The sequence below is a fragment of the Pempheris klunzingeri genome, chromosome 11, assembly GCF_042242105.1.
Source record: "Pempheris klunzingeri isolate RE-2024b chromosome 11, fPemKlu1.hap1, whole genome shotgun sequence".
Classification (NCBI taxonomy): Eukaryota; Metazoa; Chordata; class Actinopteri; order Acropomatiformes; family Pempheridae; genus Pempheris; species Pempheris klunzingeri.
In genome coordinates this window covers 2796369-2818911 of record NC_092022.1, presented here as the reverse complement: position 1 = coordinate 2818911, position 22543 = coordinate 2796369, and the positions used below count along the sequence as shown (strand labels likewise).

Sequence of the window (22543 nt, the reverse complement as noted above, 5' to 3'; positions counted from 1 at the left end):
TATCAATTAGCTGTACTTTACTTTGTCAAACTTTAAGTATCAATCAGTAGACTTTGCTCATCATGAGACGAAAAAGCAGCTAAAGCCGACTGTCAAAAAAAATGATAAAGTATTTTCCACACCGATTCTAAAGTGTGGAACATGTTGATTAAATATTTGATTAGAATATTTAACAGTCCCACAGTAGGTGTAGCTTTGTTATCTTTGGATACTCATCAATACATTTCATCTGTCGGTGGTGGAGTGTCACGACAGTTACGAATATTTGAGCTTAAAAGCCCCTGAAAACATTGTTACTTAAAAAAAACAAAACAAAAATCAGCTCGTCATTGTGAGTAATGGGATCAATCGAGGGCTCAGGAACGTGTAGGCGCTCTCACAGCTGGATCGAACAGCCCAGAGTTCATAACCAGCACTGTGGTACCAGTTAAGCCACGTAGCTCACAGAGAGCCACACTAAGCCCAACGATACAGGCCCCTGGTTAACTGAGGGCTAAATGCAGCTCGTCTTATTCGGGCCAGACTGGTGTTCTGCGCATTACAATGACAGAAGATCTAAAAGCAGCTTAGAGGACACACACAGCCTGTGTGGAGCGGTTCCAAAGAGGATCTTTCCTTGCACTGTTTTGATGGGCAACAAGGCCCCATAATGTTCAACATTTAGCCACGATAACAGCCTTTAAAAACAGCAGGTGTTTATATTTTACGTTGTTCCACAAATCCCTTGTTTTTCTTTGTATAAAAAAAGTGACCAAAGCCCTGATGATGTAATTCAGTTTGGTCTTCAGATGTATATACAGCATATCTCCAGCCACTCTTGCCTTCAGCCCAACAACAGCACCTTTTATAATCACAACAGACAATCGTGGTTTTTTTTCACTCACATGCACTTAATAATCAGAGCGAGAGAGAGAGAGACATAACTCTGATGAAAGCAAACACGAATGTGAGATTTTTAACTTTTAATGAGTGTGTGTGCGAGGTAGTGACGCGCGTGTGCCGAGGGTGTTGGTGTGTCGAGGGTATTCAGGTTCATGTGTAAGGTATTGCTACGTCCACTTTTAAAAAGGAAGCGTACGTGAAACGGGGAAAAAGCTAGACGAGGGAGGACGTCCAGTGTTAGAACGCACCACCGCCATCAAATGTTTGGTGTTCATTCACAACTTGTGGCCAAATTCACTCTGAAGCGTATTCACACAGATATTAACAGAAGGTTAACACACACACACAGAGGCAAGGCCGTGGCCTACAGACATACATACTTAACCAAAGACAAAGCACTCGTGTATTAATAAGCTTTTTATCCAGCTATATTTTTGTACTTATTGCTTCTTGTACGTTTACTATGCATTTATTTAGTGTGTTGCATTGTTTGGTAAAAACCAAGAAAAACACTACTTGTATTACAGCGATAATATATTGTGGTCTGTTTTCTTGTTGACCTCTATATTGTGTAGTAATATATTTTCACATGCAGCTATAGGACAAGTGTATGAGACATAAAAAAGGACATTGTTTGAAAAGGTTATTATGCTATTTTGTATGCAACAAAATGAAGAATGGAATTAAACTGAAATGATGTGGTACCTAAAGAGCTTTGGGGTTTTTGGTTCAAATGGCCAGTTTACGATACTAGAATGATCAATATAGTCTGATTATTTCCTGTCAGTCGATCGATGATTTATTGTCTGCAAAAAGAAGATTCTGAAACAAGCACTGATATTTATTATTAATTTTATTTATTCACAACTCCCTTTAATATCTTTAAGAATTATAGCCAAGCATGACAGTAAATACTGTATTTCTTTTTAAAATCCTGGTAAAACCTTTCGTTTGCACCTTTACAAACAACTTTCCCTTAAAAAAAAGAAAAAAAATCAAATCACAATCTGTCACTTTGTTTTGACCCTCATGACAGAGATGGCTGCACAGATCAGACCCTGTGGCAGAAGGTAGAGATGATTCGGTCATCCTCTATCAAGCTCTGAAATCCTCCACCGAGACGTTTGAAGATGGATGAGCCACAGAGGAAAAGACTGAGAGCTTACACGAGGATAGAGCGAGTTACAGGATCAGTGATTAGGTCACAACACCTGAGCTTCACTGACACGTCAAAAAGAAAAGTAGTCCGTTTCCTCTCCGTCACACTTGTATGAACCAATACCAACCCTGAATGTAAAATCAGTGTGCTTAGACTTGCTGTGATTAGAGGCACCAAGAAATAACTTAGCAATTCATTTAAAAACATCTGTGATATCTTGGATGTGTAAATGCCATTTCCCACGTCAAAAACAGTTAAATAACACAGCAAGAGGAAGAATGTTTAACACTTTGTCCCAGTTTCAAGGTGCAAGAAGTCGAAGGCCACTTCCTCCTTTTTTCCCAGCAGCCTTCAGTCAACGCAGTGCTATGATACGAAAAAGTCATTCAAGCAATGCTGAAGAACGATGTAACGACAGCAGTTAACTAAAGCTGTGGCTAAAATGCGGTCAGTGACGCTTCGTAAGTCAGCTGGGAATGTCAGCTGTAAAGAAAAGAAGCTTTTGTCCCGTTTCCAGAACAGGGCGCTCGTTCAATTTCACCGCGACAACATTCGTTCTGTCAGCAGGTCTGAAAGAGCAAATCTGCCTTTTTAAACTCTGATTTTAGATGTGATGAGTTCAGGAGATCATAAGTAAAAAATATAAGTGAGGAAATATCCATATCTAACAGCAACCACAACAAAACCACTTATCTGTTGCCTCTGGGCTGTCTAATGAAAACCAGTGTGCAGTTTAAAAAAAAAAAAAGACCTTTCACAACATTCACTTGGCACTACCTACTCTGTGTGGGCTTTAAGGCTGGTGCTGGTGGCTTTTGTCCACTTCCCTCCTGCAGTGTACACTAAGATCTCCCACCTCCTCCCGAGAAGTGATCCAGTGCGTGTTCCTGTCACAGTGCAGGGGAGCTTGGAGCCTTGGCTGGTGAGCGGGTGGTGGAGAGGTGCCTGAGCTGCTTGGCCGTCTGGTGGTATGTGGTGTTGGAGCCGCAGTCTATGTAGCGATAGGCCTCCAGGCTGTTCTGGGATGTTCGTACCATGTATGAGGTTTTCACTGAGGTTCTGAAAACAGGCAAGACGACATGGGAAATTAGGAGAGAGCTGCTGATCGCAATGAATGACAGAAGAAACCCATGATGTGAGCACAGAGGTGATCTCTCTCTGCTAGAAGAATGAACAGCTAGCGGGGAGAACGAGCTCAAGTCATGCCCGGTATGACAAATGATGCTTATTTTTCCAAGAGGAAGAAGAGTTTGTTAAAAATACAGTAAAGATGCAAAAACTTTAACACAAGCGATCACCTATGTGGCTAACATGACCTGCTACATGTTTACACAGCTGCCAGTTGGCTGATGAGCACAAGATGACAAAAAAGAAGGATAACTAAGAAGATTTAGTCAGAAACTGGACTTAAAGTTTTGAAGTACTTGTGCTTTGGTATTTCTGTTATGTGCTACTCTGCACTTCTACTCCACGACATTTCTGAGAGAAATATTGTGCTTTTTGCTCCACTGCTTTCATCTGACAGCTGTCGATACTTCAGAAGTTTTGAATATGTAAAAAAGATTTTAAGAAGTGACAAATGGTTCAGTGAGTTTTTAGAGTTGTACTTTCTTGTTCTTTGAAAATCTGTTCTCTATAGTCACATTTTTCATCATTCTAGTTCAATCTCCTCATTTCAAATCCTTTCTAGATTAAAAACAGGTTTAATTATTGTTATTGTGCAAAGGATCTGGGGACATAAATGTCTTTATGGGAGTTTTTGTGAAGATCAAATTGCCCAAAACTTTATACAGCAGTCAAGCACAGCAGTGATTCTGTTCACACACATTATACTGAACTTTTACTGCTAATGAAGGATTCTCACACTGATGCATCAGTACTTATAATTCAGTAAAGGATCTAAATGCTGCTGCCACTCCAGTGATGACCAAAGTAAAAACATAACTGAAGTAACAAGACAAAAACAAACATCTTCATTTTAAAAATAAAGGATTTTCTCAAGGGGAAGAGATACTTACTGCATATATACGACAATGTTGTGGACCTTCACGCTGGGCATGGTGCAGAAGGCACTGAAACAGACACAAAGGTTTACATTGTTAAACTGGAACACCGACTTTGCAGTTCATATAACATCATTAGCAGATAAATACCAGTCAATGCCACAATTTCCCCTTTGTGGGATTTACATGCATCTTAAATAGTCGCACAGAAAAACTCCTTAACGTGCTGGTTTTAAGTTAAAGGGGCACTAAAGGGGTTTGTGCTTGTCATGAGAGGTGCCCTCGGTGAAATGTCCTCTGTGGCTCAGAGGGGATGTTTTACAGACTGAGCCTGACGAGCAGCTTGGACAAAGTTTAGGCAGAGACACTTACTAAACGTAGGGTGCACTGCTGCCAATCTCCACACTGACGGTGTAGTTCACCTGCAGAGGATGGACATGTTACACAACAGCAAAGCCCAGCGTGTTGCTATCTAGAGCCGATGTGGACAACCTCAAAACATTTCACTGAGCTTCCACGGTAATAAAACCCAAGTGACACTGCAAAAACACAACATCTCTGTATCTGATAGTGTAGGGCTTAAGACGCTTAAAGGATGAGGCTGATTATTGTCAACAAATCCCATGAAAACTGGTTTTCTTCTTTTGGTGAGATTTGGTAACGCAGGACAACGGCAGCCTCATTCACGTAGAGTTTGCGGCTGAAAGTCAGTAAGAGTGTGCGTTGCTCTCGCACCAGTGTCGTCATGCATTTAACCCTTCAGCCGGAGAGTTTGTGCAAGTAGAGCTGGGAGCTCGTACACAAAACGGTTACCGAACAGAAACCACATCCTGTAACAGGCACGCCTTACAGTGATAACGTGTGTGTTTTCATACTGAACTCTGGACCAGGAAGCTCTGTGGTGTCTGCACCACCCAGCGATGGGGTTTATTATGTACACTAAGAGATATTTACCAAGAAACAAAATAAATCTTATTTTAAAATGTGTCAAAGTGTATTTAATGAGTTACATCGATCAAACACATTTATTACTATTTCTTTTGTATTTAAACTGTATTTATTTCACAAATTGAAAGAAAAGGTGGGATTACTTTTCACTTTGCTTGTACTTTAAATGACCACACGTGAGAAATGAACTTGACTGAGTCTGAAAGTGCATTTTCCGCTTTACCCGACTGTCGCTGAGCGGCTGGATGGTGGTGGCGTTGTCTAGCTGCTTGGTCCCAATCACCGTCTTCATGTAAAGGACCTGGCAGTTCACGCTCTGCACCAGCACCGAGAAGAAGTTTGGGTTGCTGAGGTTCAGAGTGCTCTGAGAAACACCAGGTGAATAATGAAGTTAATGGACACAACAGAAGCTTGGAGAAGGAATCAGGTCTCGCAAGCGACACCGTGTTGGATTACAGGTAAACATTAGATAAATGTGCAAGAACCGAGTCTATTCAGGCACAAAGAGCACAGCTGCTGTGAGATTTGCTCTGATACACTTCCGGTGCAAATCCTGAGATTATTCTGTATCACATTAAAACATAATAATAGGAACATTTTCTCTGCATTAGGATTAGGCCTGTTAGTTATTTTCATGATTATTATTTGTTAAAATGATCGATCCTTTGTTGTGTTGTGAAAAATAGTAATTAATAATTCTCAGAGCCCCAGCGGACACATTTAAATTGTTGATTTATCCAAACAAAAGTCCACAGCCCACTGATATTCAGTGATTCATTATGAGAAAGAAAACCATCCAGTCTGCACATTTGAGGATAAAACATTTGCACGTTTGGCAGCTTGAAAAGTGCGTGGAATTCAGGATATTCAGTATGTACACGCCAGATTATTATAAACTAAATACATGAAGGTTATAATGTTCAGTTTTTGGGGAAACTGTTGAAGAGAGGTGCAGATTGAGGCGGCAGGTTGTGTTGATGTTGAGTTTAACTGTGTAGCTTTATACTGTAGAGCTGCAGAGATTAACTGATCAGTTCTCAACTATTTTGATAATCAATTCATCAGTTCAAGTAATTTTTTAAGGGGAAAAAAAAGTCCCAATTCTCTAATTCCAGCTTCTTGGATGTGAATATTTTCTAGATTCTTCACTCCTCTTTGACAGTAAGCTGAATATCTTTGGGTTGTGATAAAAACGAGACATTTGAGGACGTCGTCTTGGGCTTCAGGAAACACTGATTGATATTTTAAACCTATTAATCAAGAAAATGATCACTAAGCAGTTCTAATAAAAGCTGCACATTACAATCTTCATGGACGGAGCCTTTCCTGCAGGACTGTTATATTAAACAGTGTAATAGGGGAACCTACCCAAGTGAGTAAATACTGTGTGTGCAGCATGTGTGCAGGAGCTCCTACCGTCATGTTCATGAGGACCCTCATGTTGGTGTGGTCAAAGTGGACTGTCACCGAGTGTATCCCATCATCCACCACCACCACGGACCGAGGGAAGAGGAAGAAGGCCACGAGCGAAGAAGCCAGGAGGCACAACACGACAGACAGCACCACATACAGCTTCCTGCCAACGAAAACACAAACGCAGGTCCTCTCTGTCACTCATGAACCAGAAACTGTGATTTGATTTTGAGCAGCAGAGACAATAAATGCACAGAAGTACACAGCTTCATTAGGTTTGGTGACTCACGTCCTTTGGGGCTGCAGCCTTTGGTCACTGTATGGGATCAATGCAACCAGTTCATTCACTTGTTCTATCAGGAAAGAGATAGCAGACCATGTCACATACTGATACAGAGAGTACATTTTGGAAACATGCAGATTCTTATGCTTTAAGTAGAACACATGCAATGTTCAGGTGCAAGACGAGTTATTTTCTGCTTTATTATTAGGGGTCTGGTTAATGAAGCTGCATTGCTTAAGGCTCTTAAATAGCAGTTTGATTGACAGACTTGCACTGGTAGCAGTCTCTAGCTCACCTGAGGGTATCCGCCCGGTGCCTTGGCATGTCGGACACGTTATGCTATCCTTGCCGGTGAACTCCACGTATGGAAACTGGGCGATGTCCTCCAGTCTGCCGAGCCCGTCTAGGGACTCGTTATCGGAGTCTCTGTCCTCTCCTCCCCGCCCGGAGCCCCGATTCTCCGGGAGGAGTGGCTGGCTGCTGCCGCTGCGAGACCACCGCGTCCCCATGGCGGCTTTCCCCGCCGACTACTGCCCGTCTGAGGGCGGATAGCAGCAAAAACAAGGCACACTTAGTGATAAATGTCTCTATTAAACCGGCTGACAGTGAAATTGTTGCTGAAGTTAGCCGAGCGGGCTAAACGATGCTCGGGGTGGCGTCTGTAAGCTAGCTAGTGCTAGCTAACAGAGGTTGCTGTACGAGTTAGCTGCAAGCTACCGACGACTGTGGCCGGCTGTAACGTCTGTTAGCTTATTTACACAAACTTCACTCACCTTTTAGACCCAAAAAGTCAATGTTTCCATCCCAAAGTCGCTTTAGAGCAGCGGACTCTCTGCTTTCTGTTCTCTGTCACAGCAAAGTTTACAGTCATGTTGTGCTGCCTTCAGGTCCCCTGCGTAGATTCGCCAATTCGAAAGTCCACTCATTTAGTGAGGCGTTGGTGCGTTCAGGTGGTTTATATAGCTTCAGGTGCGTCATGAAATATTTTAGTAAGTCAAGCAATAAAAACAAATACAAGTTTGATCACTAATACCAATATGATAAGTACATTTATTATCCAATTGCGAGCACTTCTTCTATCATCGGTCGCAGCCATTAAAAACATTATCAGTTCTCAGGTGTTATACAAGTGTCACAGTTATTCCCTCATCATGCCTGTTTCGTCTCTCCTTGTCGTTTTTAAGACTTTCGCTGCTTCCTCATGGACGAAATAAGGATGATCTAAAAGATTCCCCACACTCTAAAAGGAGCACTTGAACGCACTCGCCCACTTGTTGGTAGGGATGACATTTGTGGAGCTCACTGCTGCCCCCTACTGTTGTGGATGAGGGCAGAAAAAAAGTGCAAAAGTGGGCAAAAAAAAAGTGTCACAAAACAACATCACTAAATTTGTCATCATCATTATTATTATTATAAGTCAGTTAATCTGTCCTGCAAGCCTCCTCTTCAGCTCATCATTCTCCCTCTGCAGCATTTTATTCTGAAAGAAAAAAAACAAAGAAGGGCCAACTGTGTAAAAGAGCACAACTGGACATGACGAACATTTGGAGCGAGTGGTGTGAAATGCAAAGTGGTGCTAACTTTATGTCTGAGGGCCTCCACTATCAGGTCTCGTCCTCCCCGGATGCTCTCCTCCTTCTTTGAAGCCCGGAAGGCGTCCCCGACAACTGAGACCAGCACGTGAGACTGGGGAAGGGTTGAGAAAAGTCACGCCTTAGGCTTTGAAAAGCTGAATACATACATACCTGTAGGAAATGCATAGCTGTTATGCAGCACTGGGAAAACTCACAAACTTCTTGTTCTGGAACAGGTAGCAGTGGTACACGTCTGCTGCAGGGTGTCTGGCCACGAAGCCGAAGACTTTGGGTGAAGACGGCAGGACGGCGCAGAAGGAAATAGTGGACAGAGAGCAGGAGTACAACAGAAACTGAGGGGAGGGAAGGCAATGAGGAGATTAAAAGTGACTTTAATTCAGTTATTAATTGAATTAAAGTTTATGAGCTGGGCTGGTATGATAAGTTGAACACTTCTGTCACACACCTTGGTCTTATTTTCCAAAATGTCAATCCCACTCAGGGAGAGGAAGAGATGGACTTTGCTCTTCTTCGCTGCCTTTTCTGAGGAGTGATCTTGAGTCTAGGGATGAGAGGGGACGGGCTGATTCTTTCTGCATCTTTTAAGCCGACACATGAGTCTTAAAGTGGAGAAGAATCCCAGCATGCAAGTCAACATTTTGATATTTTAGCTTTTGAGAAAGCTGCATTGCACACATGCACATAATGTTCCTCTGGCTATCATTCTTGTGCCAAATCCAGTCTCGTCTCTGAAGCTAAAACAGGATGTGATTGCCAACCTTTAGGCTCCGAGCAGCTTCCTCCAGGATCTGTAATCCATCAGGACGGACCACCTCAACCCGGCCAAGAAACTACAGTTTAGAGAAAGAAACACACACAAAGCAAAATGCAAAAATGGTGTTTTAAACAAGCCTGAATGTCGGCTTGTGTCCCCACAGCAAAAAAAAAAAAAACAGCACTGACATGAAAGACTGACATTAAGACTAAATCTACTGCAGGATCCATGCTGTTCATACAAGTATGTATCTGAAAGTCCAGTCAAACATTCAAACGGAGCTGTTACACACAGACGTTTCCTTGTTTTTTTTATTTTCTACAATCAGAAAGAATCAGATCTTACCTTTACTGAGAAGGAGATCTCATTATCGTCCTCTAGAGCGTCCATCATTTTAACACCTGGTACCAAACTACACCCTGCAGGCTGACGTGAAGATGGGTTTTAGACATTTAGAGACACATAAATGACTAAATCACCTAAACCATTAAAAGAAATACTGTAAATTAAACCTACCTTTTTGTAAATACACTTCAGCCAGTGTGAATCAGCTTCTTATTGCATTACAAACGGACGGGTGTAAAGTCTATTGGAGGTAATCAGTAACTGGTGCATCTTCCTTATTGCCCCTTTATCAGATATCCAGGGCGCCTGGAAATGTCATCGCTACATCCTGATGATCCATCGAAGGCACAAAGACTGTGAAAAAAGAGTGTTCTGACAGGAACAGCATGTTTGAGGGCTCTTTAGACTTTAAGGAAGCTAAACAGGCTGAGAAACAAATGGTTGCATTAAAAAAAAAAGGTCCAGAAAATGATGAACTGGAAGAAAAATGTGGTTTCCGGTTTGTTTAGAGTTCTTTCTTGAGTACAGGCTTTAAGTAACAAACTGGGAATTTACATTCGAAGCAACAAGAATTAAAAGACACACAAAATGAAGTTCCATATCAACTGTATTTAATATGTGTTAATAGTGAGTGCCACGTCATCGATGCTCAATCATATATATTTATCTTTATATAGCAAGGGCATACAGACAATGTCCATGTCTCAATCATAAGCTAGTGAACAGCGGTAAGGTCAATAATAATGTCAAGAAACAGTGGTCGGAGATGATGATGATGATGATGATGGTCAGAGACAAGATGAAGGGAAGCCTAAAACTGACGAATAGCTGATCGCTCTGTACGACAGCGGTTAGATGAATCTTAAAGGCATTTCAGACGTGAAGTACTTTACAGAGGAGATGCAGGTTTTGGTCTCAGCAAAAAGCCAAAGAATGCAGATGTCAGACAGTCATTGATCCGTCGTTTTCACTGATACAGATCCCCAGAAATGTGACAACCAAACACGTATCTGTGCACAACCAGTGGTTTTAACCTGCACAACACGGCAGCCACAGAAATGCACTAACGGCCGTTGAGAAGGAAGCCGGGAGCGAAGCTACTGATTCTGAATATATCGACTTGCTCCGTCCCACAAAACAGCTGAAGAAGGTTTATCTGTTTGTTTTAGGCTCAGTGTCGCTGCAGATGTGAGAAAGGGAGGGACAGACAGACAGACGGGTGGTCGATGGACTCTGAGGTGAGCTGTAGATGGGAGAAAGAGAACAGAGAGATCCCTTTTTTCAGTGGGCTTCATGTGAACGAGGGCAGGAACAGCTGAGATGAAGCGCGGCGCCCTTCCAGACAGACACAGATGGGATAGAGCCGGCCTTCGTTATAGGGAAAGGAGAACGTTAAGTGCCAATTTGGGAGATTTTAGTCTAAGAGAAACAGCAAAACCGACCCCCTGATCAATTACACGCGAGGCTCTATCTCATTGGTTTCTATCCGAGCGGTTGGCGTGGCGGCAGCGTCGTCGCTCGCTGGAGTCTACGAGTTGTTGACGGACATGTTGTCCATGGCGTTGGACAGGTTCTGGTCTCCTCCTCCTCCTCCCTGCTTCTTCTTCTTCCCTCCACCATCCTGCTGCTTCTTTGCCTTCTTAGCGACCTCCTGATCAATAGGAGCAGGCTTCACGAACTTAATGATCTCCGTCAAGCCTGGAGGCACAAAAAAAAAAAAAAAAGAAAAGACATAAACACCACAGAAGCACTAAAGGAGTAGTTCAACATTTCGGGGGAGTACATACAGAGTCAGATGAGACATCTCTCAAAGCTGTACGTTAAGTATGAAGCTACAGCCAGTTAGCTTAGCATAACACACAGGCTGGGAACATTAGGTGCAAATTAAGAGGTGCTGGTACCTGGATTTCTAAACCTCACGTAGAGCCAGGCTCGCTGTGTCACCCCCGTTTAAGGCCTTCATGCTAAGCTAAGCTAACTGGCTGTGGCTTCATGTTCAGTGCACAGATGGGAGAGTGGTTCGCGTCTTCTCATCTGACTTCTGGCAAGAAAACACGATTCCAAAAACGTCAAACTAGTCCATTAAAAGATGTCGCAACACGACGCATATCTGTTTTTATCAGCTGCTGTGTATTACAGGTATTTTATCTGTTTCAAAGTAGAGACATTCCTCTATTGAACTGAGTTGTGTAACAACGCTAAAGTCACAGTTTTAACGATCAACAAACATCAATGTTGTACTTTCATAGTCAAATGATTATTTCTCTCACAAGACTACATCACTTTTCACTGGTAAGTCAACACGTTTGTTAATCACAGACACACAAACCGAAACTTTCATGAATTTTGGATGAATATTTTTTCATTTTTCATTTGTAAGTGGTTTGGAAGCTGCCCCAAAAACAGGAATGTTTAGCTGTAGGTACTTTTCAAAGGACTCAGGAGAGCAATTTCACAATTTCTTTTAATATCAAGTCCAAAATTAAAGCCAACAAACAGTGGCTCATCGTCTCAGCTCATTCAGATGTGACCGTGGACGGTATAAAAGAAGTGGACGTAGCTTCTGCCTACGAAAAGGAAGCCAATGCAGAAGCTGCATTCTTTGTGATGGCCAGCAGGGGGCGACTGTCTGCTGCAGAAGGCTCTTAGGATGGAAGTCTATGAGATAACGAGTTTATTTCTAACGAGTAAACATTTTCCAAATGAGTTTCTGGCCTCGATCGGCTTCTTTCAATTCTTTTCCAACAAAACATGATGCTCATTTAGGAAATTATGGTCCATTTTAGAGGCAAATAGACCATAAAGTATAAACATTTGAGCAGGACTACCTTGTGATTAATCCGAGGAGGTTAATGTCAGTTCTGACTCCTAAAAACCAAGATATAAAGTCAAACTCGAGTCACTGTGGCAACATCCACTGTGGATGTCGACACCATTCAGCGCAGCTTACCAGGAGGCATGAAATCCCTGAGCTTCTCTGGAATAGCAATGCCCTCTTCGGTTTGGTAATTCTCCAGGATGGCACACATCACACGTGTGGTGGCGCACATGGTTGCGTTCAACATGTGCACGAACTCTGCCTATGTGACATACGGAGAGAGAGGAAGTGTGTTAAGAGTACACAAGGCCAGGGTGGCATTGTGGGACAGATTTTTTTTCGTCTTCGTGCTCTCACCTTGTCCATCATCTTTTTGGTCTGTCCGTAGCGGATGCGGAGGCGCCGGGCCTGGTAGTCGGTGCAGTTCGAGCAGGAGACCAGCTCTCTGAAAGCTCCAGAGCCGGGGAACCAGGCCTCCAGATCCAGCTTCTTACTGGCTGCATGATTTAGGGCACCTACGATGACAGTAGTTAATAAAAAGCCGGTATCATGAAAAAAACAGACTTCCATAACAGCAGCTATAGTTTACTGTAAAGATTTTAAGAAGACGACAGGTGGAAACCCTCAAAACCTCCTGGCTGCTCCAAATTCTCTATAAATCATTATAGACACTGGATAAAGACCTATAACCGGAGTCTGCTGTACTACAGTAAGAATACAGGGCAGCATCTGCAGATTATTTTCTCAAATCATTTGATCTCTTAAATTGTGAGTAATGCCTACCACGCTTTCCTAGAGCCTGAGGTAACGTCTTGAATTGTTTTGTTTCATCCAACCAGCAGCCCAAAAACCAAATAGATTCATTTTACTGTCGTATAAAGAAAAGCAGCAAACCCTAAGTGTCTGACGACATTACAGAAAGGATCCCTTTAAACTCACCAGACTCCACTGTCATTTTACCTCGTAGAGCGAGTGGGTGGCTAGTCTACTGGTGCCTCTATCAGTTAGTTTGTTTGTGTTATTGTGTGTTACAAAATATTGTGTAGGATCTGAACCAACCCTTTCAAACAATTACGTCACACAATAACAAGCAAGCTCGTGTGTGGGACCTACCAGAGACAATGTTGACAATGCGATAAGGGATTCCTAGTGACTGATATAACTCCTCTGCCGTTCCTATCATCTCATCAAACATCTCCCATGATTTGCCGTCATGCGGGGACGCGTAGACGAACTGCTCAATCTACAAGGAGGCAAGGAGCAACAGTATTACAACATCATTATGTTTGTTGCCAAAAACAAATCAGTTATGCATCCCATTCAATGACAGTGAAAAGTAAATAAATACTACTTTTGGCTAACAACCAACCTTCTCAAACTGGTGCACCCTGAAGATCCCGCGGGTGTCGCGGCCGTGGGACCCCACTTCCTGTCTGAAGCAGGTGGAGAAGCCGGCGTAGCGGATGGGCAGGTCCTCGGGTTTGAGCCACTCGTCCCTGAGGAAGGCAGCGATGGGCTGCTCGGAGGTGGCAATGAGGTACTTCTCATCGATGGAGCTGTCGTCTGACTTCTCACTGCTCTTACCGATGACCTGTGGTAAACACAGACATGGGTTGAGAGGGAGGTGTTATTGAGAGAAATCCTTTTGTAGGGTTCGTGCAGTCGAGAAAAAACCTGGAAAGTCATTGAATTTGAAAATAGATTTTTGTTTAACCAGAAACAGTATGTTGTAGTATTGCGCTGTTCAAGCCCACCAGACTCCACTGACGAAAACGGTAATTTAATACTTTTCAGAGCAAGGGGTTTGCTGGTCTACTGCTGCGTTGATAGTTTAGTTTGTTAGTGTTATTGTGTGTTAAGGAAATATTGTGGTGGATCTGAACTAACTTTTTAAAAGACCAAAGTCACACATTAACACAAACAAACTAAACAGTCAAGACAGCGCTATGCCAGCAACTACTACTATTCTTGCCAATGGAGTTTGGTGGCTTTGACCTGGGTGATATAAAGGCTGTTCCTGGTTAAACAAAAAGGATCTTCCAGGTCTGCCTCTGTAGGGATCCTTTCTGTAATGTTGTCAGACACTTAGAGTAACAGTCTGAACCTGTCAGTGGCAAAAACAAGCACTTTTACTGGACAAACTCGGCACAATTGCCCCACCAGATTAAAATACAGTCGATATATCTTGTTCGGCGCCTGTTCTTTGCTGCCGATGGAGACGATCCACTGGACAAATTCCACCAGTTTTTGTACCTGCCAGTCATTTCAAACCCAAAATATTTAAAACTAAGAGAGCCAGGTTTGGAAATACTGGATTTATCCTTTAAAGACCATAAAAAAAGCAGGTTGGTTGCTTGTAGTTTAGGACCGATTACTTTTGCACTTGGTTAACATTACGGCTCAGCACCCACAAGCCAAGCTTTAGTAGGTCCGCTAGTCAGTGTTAGCATAGCAAGTCGTGGCCAAAGTAGAAAATTGGTTCTGTTGTGGCTGCTCTGTCTCTGTAGACTGGGGGAAAGGCGCTCCCTTGTGGCTAATCAAATAAAAACAGCCGAAGAAGGCAGGAGCGTCATTAATGTGCTGTTAAACAGGTTACACTACTCCCAAAAAGTTAGGGATATTCGGCTTTCGGGTGAAATTTCAGGATGAACCTAAAATGCATTCTAACCTTTCCAGGTGAACTTAATGTGACCTTCTCTAAACCTTTGAATGCACATGTCCAACTGTTCAGTGTTTCAGTACTTTCTGCACCAGCTGCTGTTCTCTAACAAGAAGCTTAACAGCAACATTCACAACAGGTTTGATCCATGAATCCACCAATACATTTCCTGCTTCAGTTAGAATTGGTATTTAAACAGTCCTCCTCATCCTGCTGTTCACATTCTGACATCATGAGACCAAGACGACACCTAACAGTTGATCAGCAGCACCTCAACACTGGAGGCTTCAAACAGGAAGTCCTCAGACGGAGGTGTTCACTGAGCTTAGAGGGTCACAGAGTGTCATCAGGAGGTTGGAACAGTGATACAGAGACTGGAAGAGTCACAGAAAGGAGAGGAGTGGACGTCCTTTGGCCACATCCCAATTTATTGAGACACTGAAAATGTTTTGTTGTGGTATACCTACCACTGTTGGTAGATTTTCTTTCAATAAATTGTTTAAGATGAAGAAATGACCAGTGCATGCTTCTACTTAAATGTCCTACTTTCATGATATAATATCACTGTAGCATTCACTTTTTACATAAATTTCTTTTTGTGAGTAGTGTATATTGTTTGTTATGGCTGGGTGACATGGTTAACATTGAATATCACAATATTAATAAGAAGAATATTTAGTTTGTATCATGATATGGCAAACATTAGTAAACACAACTACATTACATGGCCAAAAGTATGTGGACATCTAATCATCTCAGTCCAAAACAATGATTTTACTTGGTGGTTTGTTTAAAAGCTTCATTAAATAATTTCTTCTCATTGTTATGCTGCTGAACGTTGCAGGATGTCGCTCTTCACAGCTGAGTTTTTTCTACATGACAGCACTTTATTAAGTTAATTACAAGCTAAGAGAAAAAGTTGAGGAATTCAGTAAAAGCGCTGCACCTTGTAAAGCTCTTCATCAAACTGGCTCAGCTGGGCGACTTCCTGCATGACCTCTTTCCTCATGAAGAAGGGCGTGTAGAGCATGGTGTAATTCTTGCTGTGGAGGATCCTTAAGGCGTAATTGATCAGAGCCTGCTCCAGGAACACCAAGGGCCCCTGAACACAACAGAGGAGAGGAAAAGAACTAAGCAGCTGGTTTCTGTTTTTGTGGTCAGGAGGCAAAATGGCAGTCACGACTGTTCTTTTGAAGAGATAAAGGCTTAGAGAAAAAAAAAAAAAAGCTTAAAAGTAGAAAGAATGTTGTTCTGTTTGTGCTTGTCTGCAGCGGTTTGCTTGTTTGTGCGCTGGATGTTACATTTGAACTCACCTTCAGAAAGTAACCTCTGCTCCCAGCCACAACAGCCCCCCTCTCGCTATCAAAGCCATCAATCATGACCACCAGGTCAACGTGGGAGTACTTCTTCTGGACGGTGCAGTCGCCCCAGGTGCGCTCCACCTTGTTGTCTGCATCCTGTCAGGAGGGCACAACGGGGAGAGCAAAAAATGCTGATGATTAAATAAGTAATTTAAGCAAAAAACACACTCAGATTTCTAAAATGTGGGGATCAGCCATTTTTCATACCATTCTCACATCTGTTTGCTAAATAGGAAGCTAGAGCGGGGAGATAATTAGTTCAGTTAGTTTAGCATAAAGAGTGGAAGCAGCCTAATCCTGGCTCTGTCCAAGCGTACACACAACAGTGGTATTCATCCAGTCATCTAACTTTTGGCACAAAAGCAAATAAGCATATCCCAAAATGTCAAACTCTTCCTTTAAATAAAACGTCATTCTCAGCATGAAGACAAAAGCATCTAAATCTCCGGGGGAATTGTGACGTGTGCTGTTTCTTTACTCTTTCACAGACAATACATTTGTTTTTAAATCATTTATAGATTAACTGATGGTGGAAAAATGTATTAGATGCAGTCCTTCAACAACGTCGCCATAGATGTAAACCATCAGCTACAGTCAAGTTAAACATGGAAGAATTACGAAGCATTAACTAATTCAAAACCTCCACATTCTATTTCTATTGTGCCTTTTTAATCTACATTACACAACAACGGATAATTACAATTAAAAATGTATAATATATGGTTGATTATATACATATGGGTATATACCTGTGATCAAATCCTGTGGTGCATTTTTTTTTTTGGAGAATGTGTCTGGATGAATGTAAGATAGCAGCGCAGAAAGATGGTAAATGGTCTGTATTTGTATAGCACCTTTCTAGTTATTTCAACTACTCAAAGCGCTTTACATGACATCCTCATTCACCCGTTCACACATCATTCATTCATCATTCATACAGGAGGAATGTAGTTTGGAGGAGACTTTCATCCTCATACTTTCATACTCATTCACACACCGAGGCCATGCTTCAGGAGCAAGTTGGGGTTCAGTGTCTTGCCCAACGACACTTCGACATGTTGACCCATAGGAGCTGGGGATCGAACCCCCGACCTTCTCTCTACCCACTCTACCACTGAGCCACAGCCACCCCAAGATGTGACTGGGGAGGTCCATTTTCTAAATGTTATTGTTATAATGCACAAAAGCTCGGGTCTCTGTACAAACATTTGGCTTAAGTGTTACTCTACAATATTTTTTTTAATAGAGTGCAGCAGCATCAATAATTTACACTACAGGGTCTTCTGTCTTCTGTCTGGCAGCGCAGTTGAACTGCAGACAAAGTTTGCAAGGAAGTTTAAGTCTGTTTAATATCCCCCAAACAATCTGAGGACTCCCAGTAGGTAAAATATTTCAGTTTTTGTTTCTTGCACCAAACAGCTATCGTTAATGAGCCTCTACATGAACCACATCTGCATCGATCCACCCACCTCATCATTGCTGATGGGTACAGACGGGTGCAGGAGGTTGCCGATCTCCCTCAGATACTCGAAGCGCTCCGCCTCCAGCTTCATCCTCTCACTGTCGCTTCTCTCCACTGCCTCGTCCACCAACACACGCACCTTCTTGATCTGGGTTACCGTCAGGGCCTGCCACAGAAAAATGCAAACAAGTTAAACAGTTTGACAAATGCTACCATGCAGGTGTGGATAAACCCTTAGAGTCTGTCTTACCGATAGTGTCTCAGCTGATAAGGACTCCAGGTTCTGTGCATCTTCAGGGACAGACTCATCCTCCCCAACAGGTTCCTTCTTCTGCATTCACAACAAAGAAAGGAGGTAAAAATACAATTCAAAAGGATAAACTCCCTGTCAGGTCTGGTTCATGGACACTTACTTACAATATTGGGCTACATGAGCACTTTTGAGCAACAACCCAGTCAGTCAGTTAGTGTCCTGATGTTTCCGTACCTTCATTTTCTCCCCAATGCTCTTGCTGCAGAGGTTCTTTGCTTTGTTGAGGTTGTCTGCAGTGAAGCGGCCTGTCAGGGGGCAAATCACAGTCAATCAGTGCACCGAGGGTGAGGGTGGGGGTGGGGGGGTGGGGGGCTGTGCTTATGAGCATGTGTGTGTGTGTGTGATCTGCAGTAGCACCAATAATAACCTGATGCTGCTGTCAGTAACAGCTCAGCCACATGCAGTCAAAAACGATGACAACAATGTTAACAAACTGGCTACTTCATTCATTTCAATAGAAGCAACAATGCACTGACAAAATCCTTCAAGATATTATACTGGATTGCAATGATACCATCTGTAGCTGCACTGCAGGGCGAGGTTGGCTTGACATGTTGCTGGCTGGGATTGCATCAGATTGCACGTTACTACCCGGAATTGCTAACATTGCTAACCCAGCATTAGCATTTTGTATTGTAGGTGTCCCCTAAAAGCATGGTAATGCCTGGTTAAATGTCGTTAAGCACATAGCATCAGTGCACTAGAAACCTGATATTAAGTGACTACGCTTAGGGTAACCATATGGCTCATTGGGGTGCGCTGAATGATGCAACATTAGCCATTCGCTTCCTCTGAGATGACATCGTACCAAACTTCATCCAAATTGGGCTATAAATTGTTTCCCGGCTTACTAACAAATATTTATGCACAGTACAAAGAAATTCTTTTTGCATTGTGTTAAAATAATGTCCACTAGTAAATACGGCATTAATATAAAGCGCCAATAAGCACAGCAAACTATTTTATTAGTTAACTTTATGAACTGAATCGCTTCCACTGCAGTGTAGCAGACGCTGCCTACTGCGGTGGGAGAGCGTGAGGATGCCAAGCCAATTCATTACATTATATATATCATTTAGAGCTATTTTTAGCGTTTCAAGGTGCCGGATAGAAGACTGGGTCCTTAAAATGCCTTAAAGTCCTTCAGTGCCACGGGTAGGATAAAACAATTGACTGAACTCCCATGCTAACAATGAAAAACACTAGATTTCTAATGGAGTTTGGCGTGAGCTCCTCTCCAATGGAAAACGCACCGACGCTAGGCTAACACTAGCATCGTTAGCCACCGCGCTAACATTAGCTTGGTGTGGCTGAAAGAGCAGAAATGAAAAGGCTCTTACATTTTCTCCACTCTGTATCTGCGGCGACCAGCTTATCGACGAGTGCCACGTCTTTAAACCTCTTCCTTTGAGTTTCGCGGATGACTTCGGGGTCGCCGCCTTTGTCGGTGCGAAACTGGTCCAGGTCGAGCACCATCTTTCCACGCTGTCTGTCAGAGAGAAGCTCGGGGAGCTCACAGCGATGACTCCTCCAAGCGGGTTGCCAGGTCCTCTTCATTAAGATCACTAATCCGTAATCACAGTCTGACTTGTTCCCAATGCAAACATAAGAAGTTCATAATAAAGAAATTAATCAAAAGCAATTTAAGTGCTAATCGAATGGGGTTGGTCGCTGCTAGATATTCTGCATGCAAAAATATCGCGGGTTTCCATCAGGCCTGGCAACCTACAGCATCGGCTATACCTCCTGCCAATCTCACTGAGTCATAAAGAAATGTCACAAATTATACATAGTTTAATGATATACAGTCCTGGCCATCATTATTGGCACCCATGAAATTTAAGTACATAATGTAGAATATCTCCTGAAAATTATTAATCTGGTGAAACAGCTTTGGTCTATAGAAAACTCATGTTTGATACAGAACAGCAAATGATAAACCAACAATTAAACAAAAAACAATAGTAGGAAAAAATAGAAAATCTGAAAGATTGCTGTGACATTGGTATTGGCACCCTTTAAATCAGTGTGGCGAAAAAAAACATTTTGACTCACCTGTGAAAAATCAGAAATTAGAATCACCTGTGTGATGACATGACATAAATTAGCCAATGAATTCCGACCTAAATGTTTTAAAAAGCCACGTTATTTCCTGTTCCTTTTGTCACAATGGTGAAGGTTAAGGAGCTGTCTGAGGACATGAGAAATGCTATTATTAGCAAACACAAGACCTCTAAAGGGTATAAGGCCATCTCCAAAGAACTTGGTATCCCTGTTTCAACAGTGCGCAATGTTATTAAGAAGTTTGCAAAGCATGGAACTGTCAAGAACCTCCCTGGACGTGGGGGGAAGAGGAAAATCGATTAGAGAACTCTTCGAAGGTTAGTGCGAACCGTGGAAAAGACACCACGTAAGACATCCAAAGACCTGCAAGCTGACCTGGAACAATCTGGAGTAAAGGTTTCAACACGAACAATACGGCGCACACTAAACCAAGCAGGGCTTTATGGACGACGGCCGAGGAAGACCCCATTACTGAAAAAAAGACATAAAAAGGAACGACTGATCTTTGCCAAAGAGTACCTGGACAAACCACAATCCTTCTGGGAAAATGTGCTGTGGACAGATGAAACAAAAATAGAACTTTTTGGCAATGCACACCAACAATTTGTTTACAGGCGGCGAAATGAAGCTCACAGGGAAAAGAGCACCCTCCCCACAGTTAAGCATGGTGGAGGATCCATAATGTTTTGGGGCTGCTTTGCTGCATCTGGTACTGGAGGCCTTCATCGTATCACAGGAATCATGAAATCGGAGGATTACCAAGGGATTTTAAAACAAAATGTGCTACCCAGTGTAAGAAAATTAGGTTTGAGTCGAAGATTATGGGTTCTCCAGCAAGACAAAGACCCAAAGCACACATCCAAAAGCACGCAGGAATGGTTGAAAAGGAAAAAATGGACTGTTTTAAACTGGCCAGCAATGAGTCCTGATCTCAATCCGATTGAAAATCTATGGTGTGAGCTGAAGTGTGCCATTGGGCAAAGGAATTCTGCAAACATTCAAGAGCTTGAACAAATTGCAAAAGAAGAGTGGGAGAAAATACCAGCTGAGAAGTGCAAGAAGCTTATAGATGGCTACAAGAAACGTTTGGAGGCAGTCATCGCTGCCAAAGGGTGTGCAACCAAATATTAAGGAGGGGTGCCTTTATTAATGTCCATGTCATTTTTTATGTTTCCTCTTTGAAATTAAAATATGTAAGATGTAAAAATAATATTTTTTGTTAAATTACTTTGGAATTCCAATAAGAAAATTCTGATGATATTAATTTGGTACATTTTCATTTATTTCTGAAGATATTGTACAGGTTCTGCAAAAAATTAAAGGGTGCCAATAATGGTGACCAGGACTGTATGTGATGAGGCAGAGAACATTTGTTTGTATCTTGTTTTATTTGATAATTAGATGCATTACAGACAATCAACGTTTTCACAGAATTACAATAAGTAATGCAAGACAACTTACATTTGTCCACATGTATGTGTAATCGGCATAAAATAAAATAAAAACTGACCTGTTGATCCATTCTCATGCGTATGAGATATATGTAAACAAATTATATGCTTGACTGTAAACATGCATGTATACAATGTGCCATACTTCAAGGCAAATATTCCAAAAGAATAACTTGGTTAACTCAAATATGAGATTAATAGTTTATAATAACAGCTATAATGCAGATGTGTTGTTTCATAATAGCTCTTTATCTTTCATCACACTTGCTGGGCCTCCCCACATGGCCAGACAAAGAGCGGCCTACATGTACCTGGAAAAGCCTAACAAAGGAACAGACTTATAACAAATGGCAATAAAACGCCAAAACTTGTCGGCGTTGCCTCCAATAAACCCAGGTAGGGAAAACTCCCCGAATCCAGGAAGAACTCCCGGTACGGCCATGACGTCACTAAAAGTGTATAACTTGTGAGCACCGAAGACGCACGGCCTGTCCACCGTAACGTCAAGTTACTACAGGAGGTGTTTTCTGATCGGACGTGTTTCCCTGTCAGTTAAAGGACCACCGCCGTTATCGGAGTATGGTTAACGGAGTTTGAGTGATAGACATACGTTATTGTTATTGTGCGCTCCTGTGACGGTTAAAAACCATCTTTGCAGTGTTTTTGTTCACACACACACACACACCCACACACACACCCACACACACACACACACACACCCACACACACACACACACACACACACACACACACACACACACACACCCACACTCACACTCACACTCACACCCACACTCACACCCACACACACACACACACACACACACACACACACACACACACACACACATACACCCACACACACACACACACACACACACACACACACACCCACACACACACACACACACACACACGCTGAATGCTTGTATATATCTCTTGTTTTGAGTGTTAACAATTTGTACCAATAGCTGCTTTTAGATAGTTGAATAGCAGATGTTTATTGAACTAGTATTATTGATCACAAATCATT

The 22543-nt window shown here is 42.4% G+C and overlaps 3 protein-coding genes across 4 annotated transcripts; all 3 read right to left on the bottom strand.

Annotated features, from left to right (window-relative positions):
* Positions 1-2808: 2808 nt before the first annotated feature.
* On the bottom strand, positions 2809-7601 carry tmem106c (transmembrane protein 106C). The gene is made up of 8 exons (XM_070840074.1): positions 7462-7601; positions 6984-7226; positions 6695-6758; positions 6409-6568; positions 5216-5356; positions 4417-4466; positions 4060-4113; positions 2809-3100 (listed from the first exon to the last, which is right to left on the bottom strand). The coding sequence occupies exons 2-8, from the start codon at positions 7195-7197 to the stop codon at positions 2932-2934; spliced, it is 852 nt and encodes a 283-aa protein (XP_070696175.1). The 5' UTR covers positions 7198-7226; positions 7462-7601; the 3' UTR covers positions 2809-2931.
* Positions 7602-7741: 140 nt separating this feature from the next.
* LOC139210106 (PTB domain-containing engulfment adapter protein 1-like) lies at positions 7742-9644 on the bottom strand. Of its 2 annotated transcripts, none has more exons than XM_070840075.1 (7): positions 9554-9644; positions 9383-9456; positions 9042-9113; positions 8729-8824; positions 8478-8615; positions 8270-8374; positions 7742-8168 (listed from the first exon to the last, which is right to left on the bottom strand). In XM_070840075.1, the coding sequence occupies exons 2-7, from the start codon at positions 9428-9430 to the stop codon at positions 8106-8108; spliced, it is 522 nt and encodes a 173-aa protein (XP_070696176.1). In that variant the 5' UTR covers positions 9431-9456; positions 9554-9644; the 3' UTR covers positions 7742-8105. The 2 variants fall into 2 exon arrangements, with proteins under 2 accessions (XP_070696176.1, XP_070696177.1); XM_070840076.1 differs by having other exon boundaries at positions 9383-9463; positions 9554-9631.
* Positions 9645-9971: 327 nt separating this feature from the next.
* On the bottom strand, positions 9972-19498 carry sars1 (seryl-tRNA synthetase 1). Its single transcript, XM_070839125.1, has 11 exons — positions 19336-19498; positions 18170-18240; positions 17933-18013; positions 17690-17848; positions 16173-16316; positions 15806-15961; positions 13570-13791; positions 13314-13443; positions 12558-12715; positions 12333-12462; positions 9972-11080 (listed from the first exon to the last, which is right to left on the bottom strand). Exons 1-11 carry the CDS (start codon positions 19469-19471, stop codon positions 10911-10913), a joined length of 1557 nt encoding a protein of 518 aa, XP_070695226.1. The 5' UTR covers positions 19472-19498; the 3' UTR covers positions 9972-10910.
* Positions 19499-22543: the final 3045 nt, after the last annotated feature.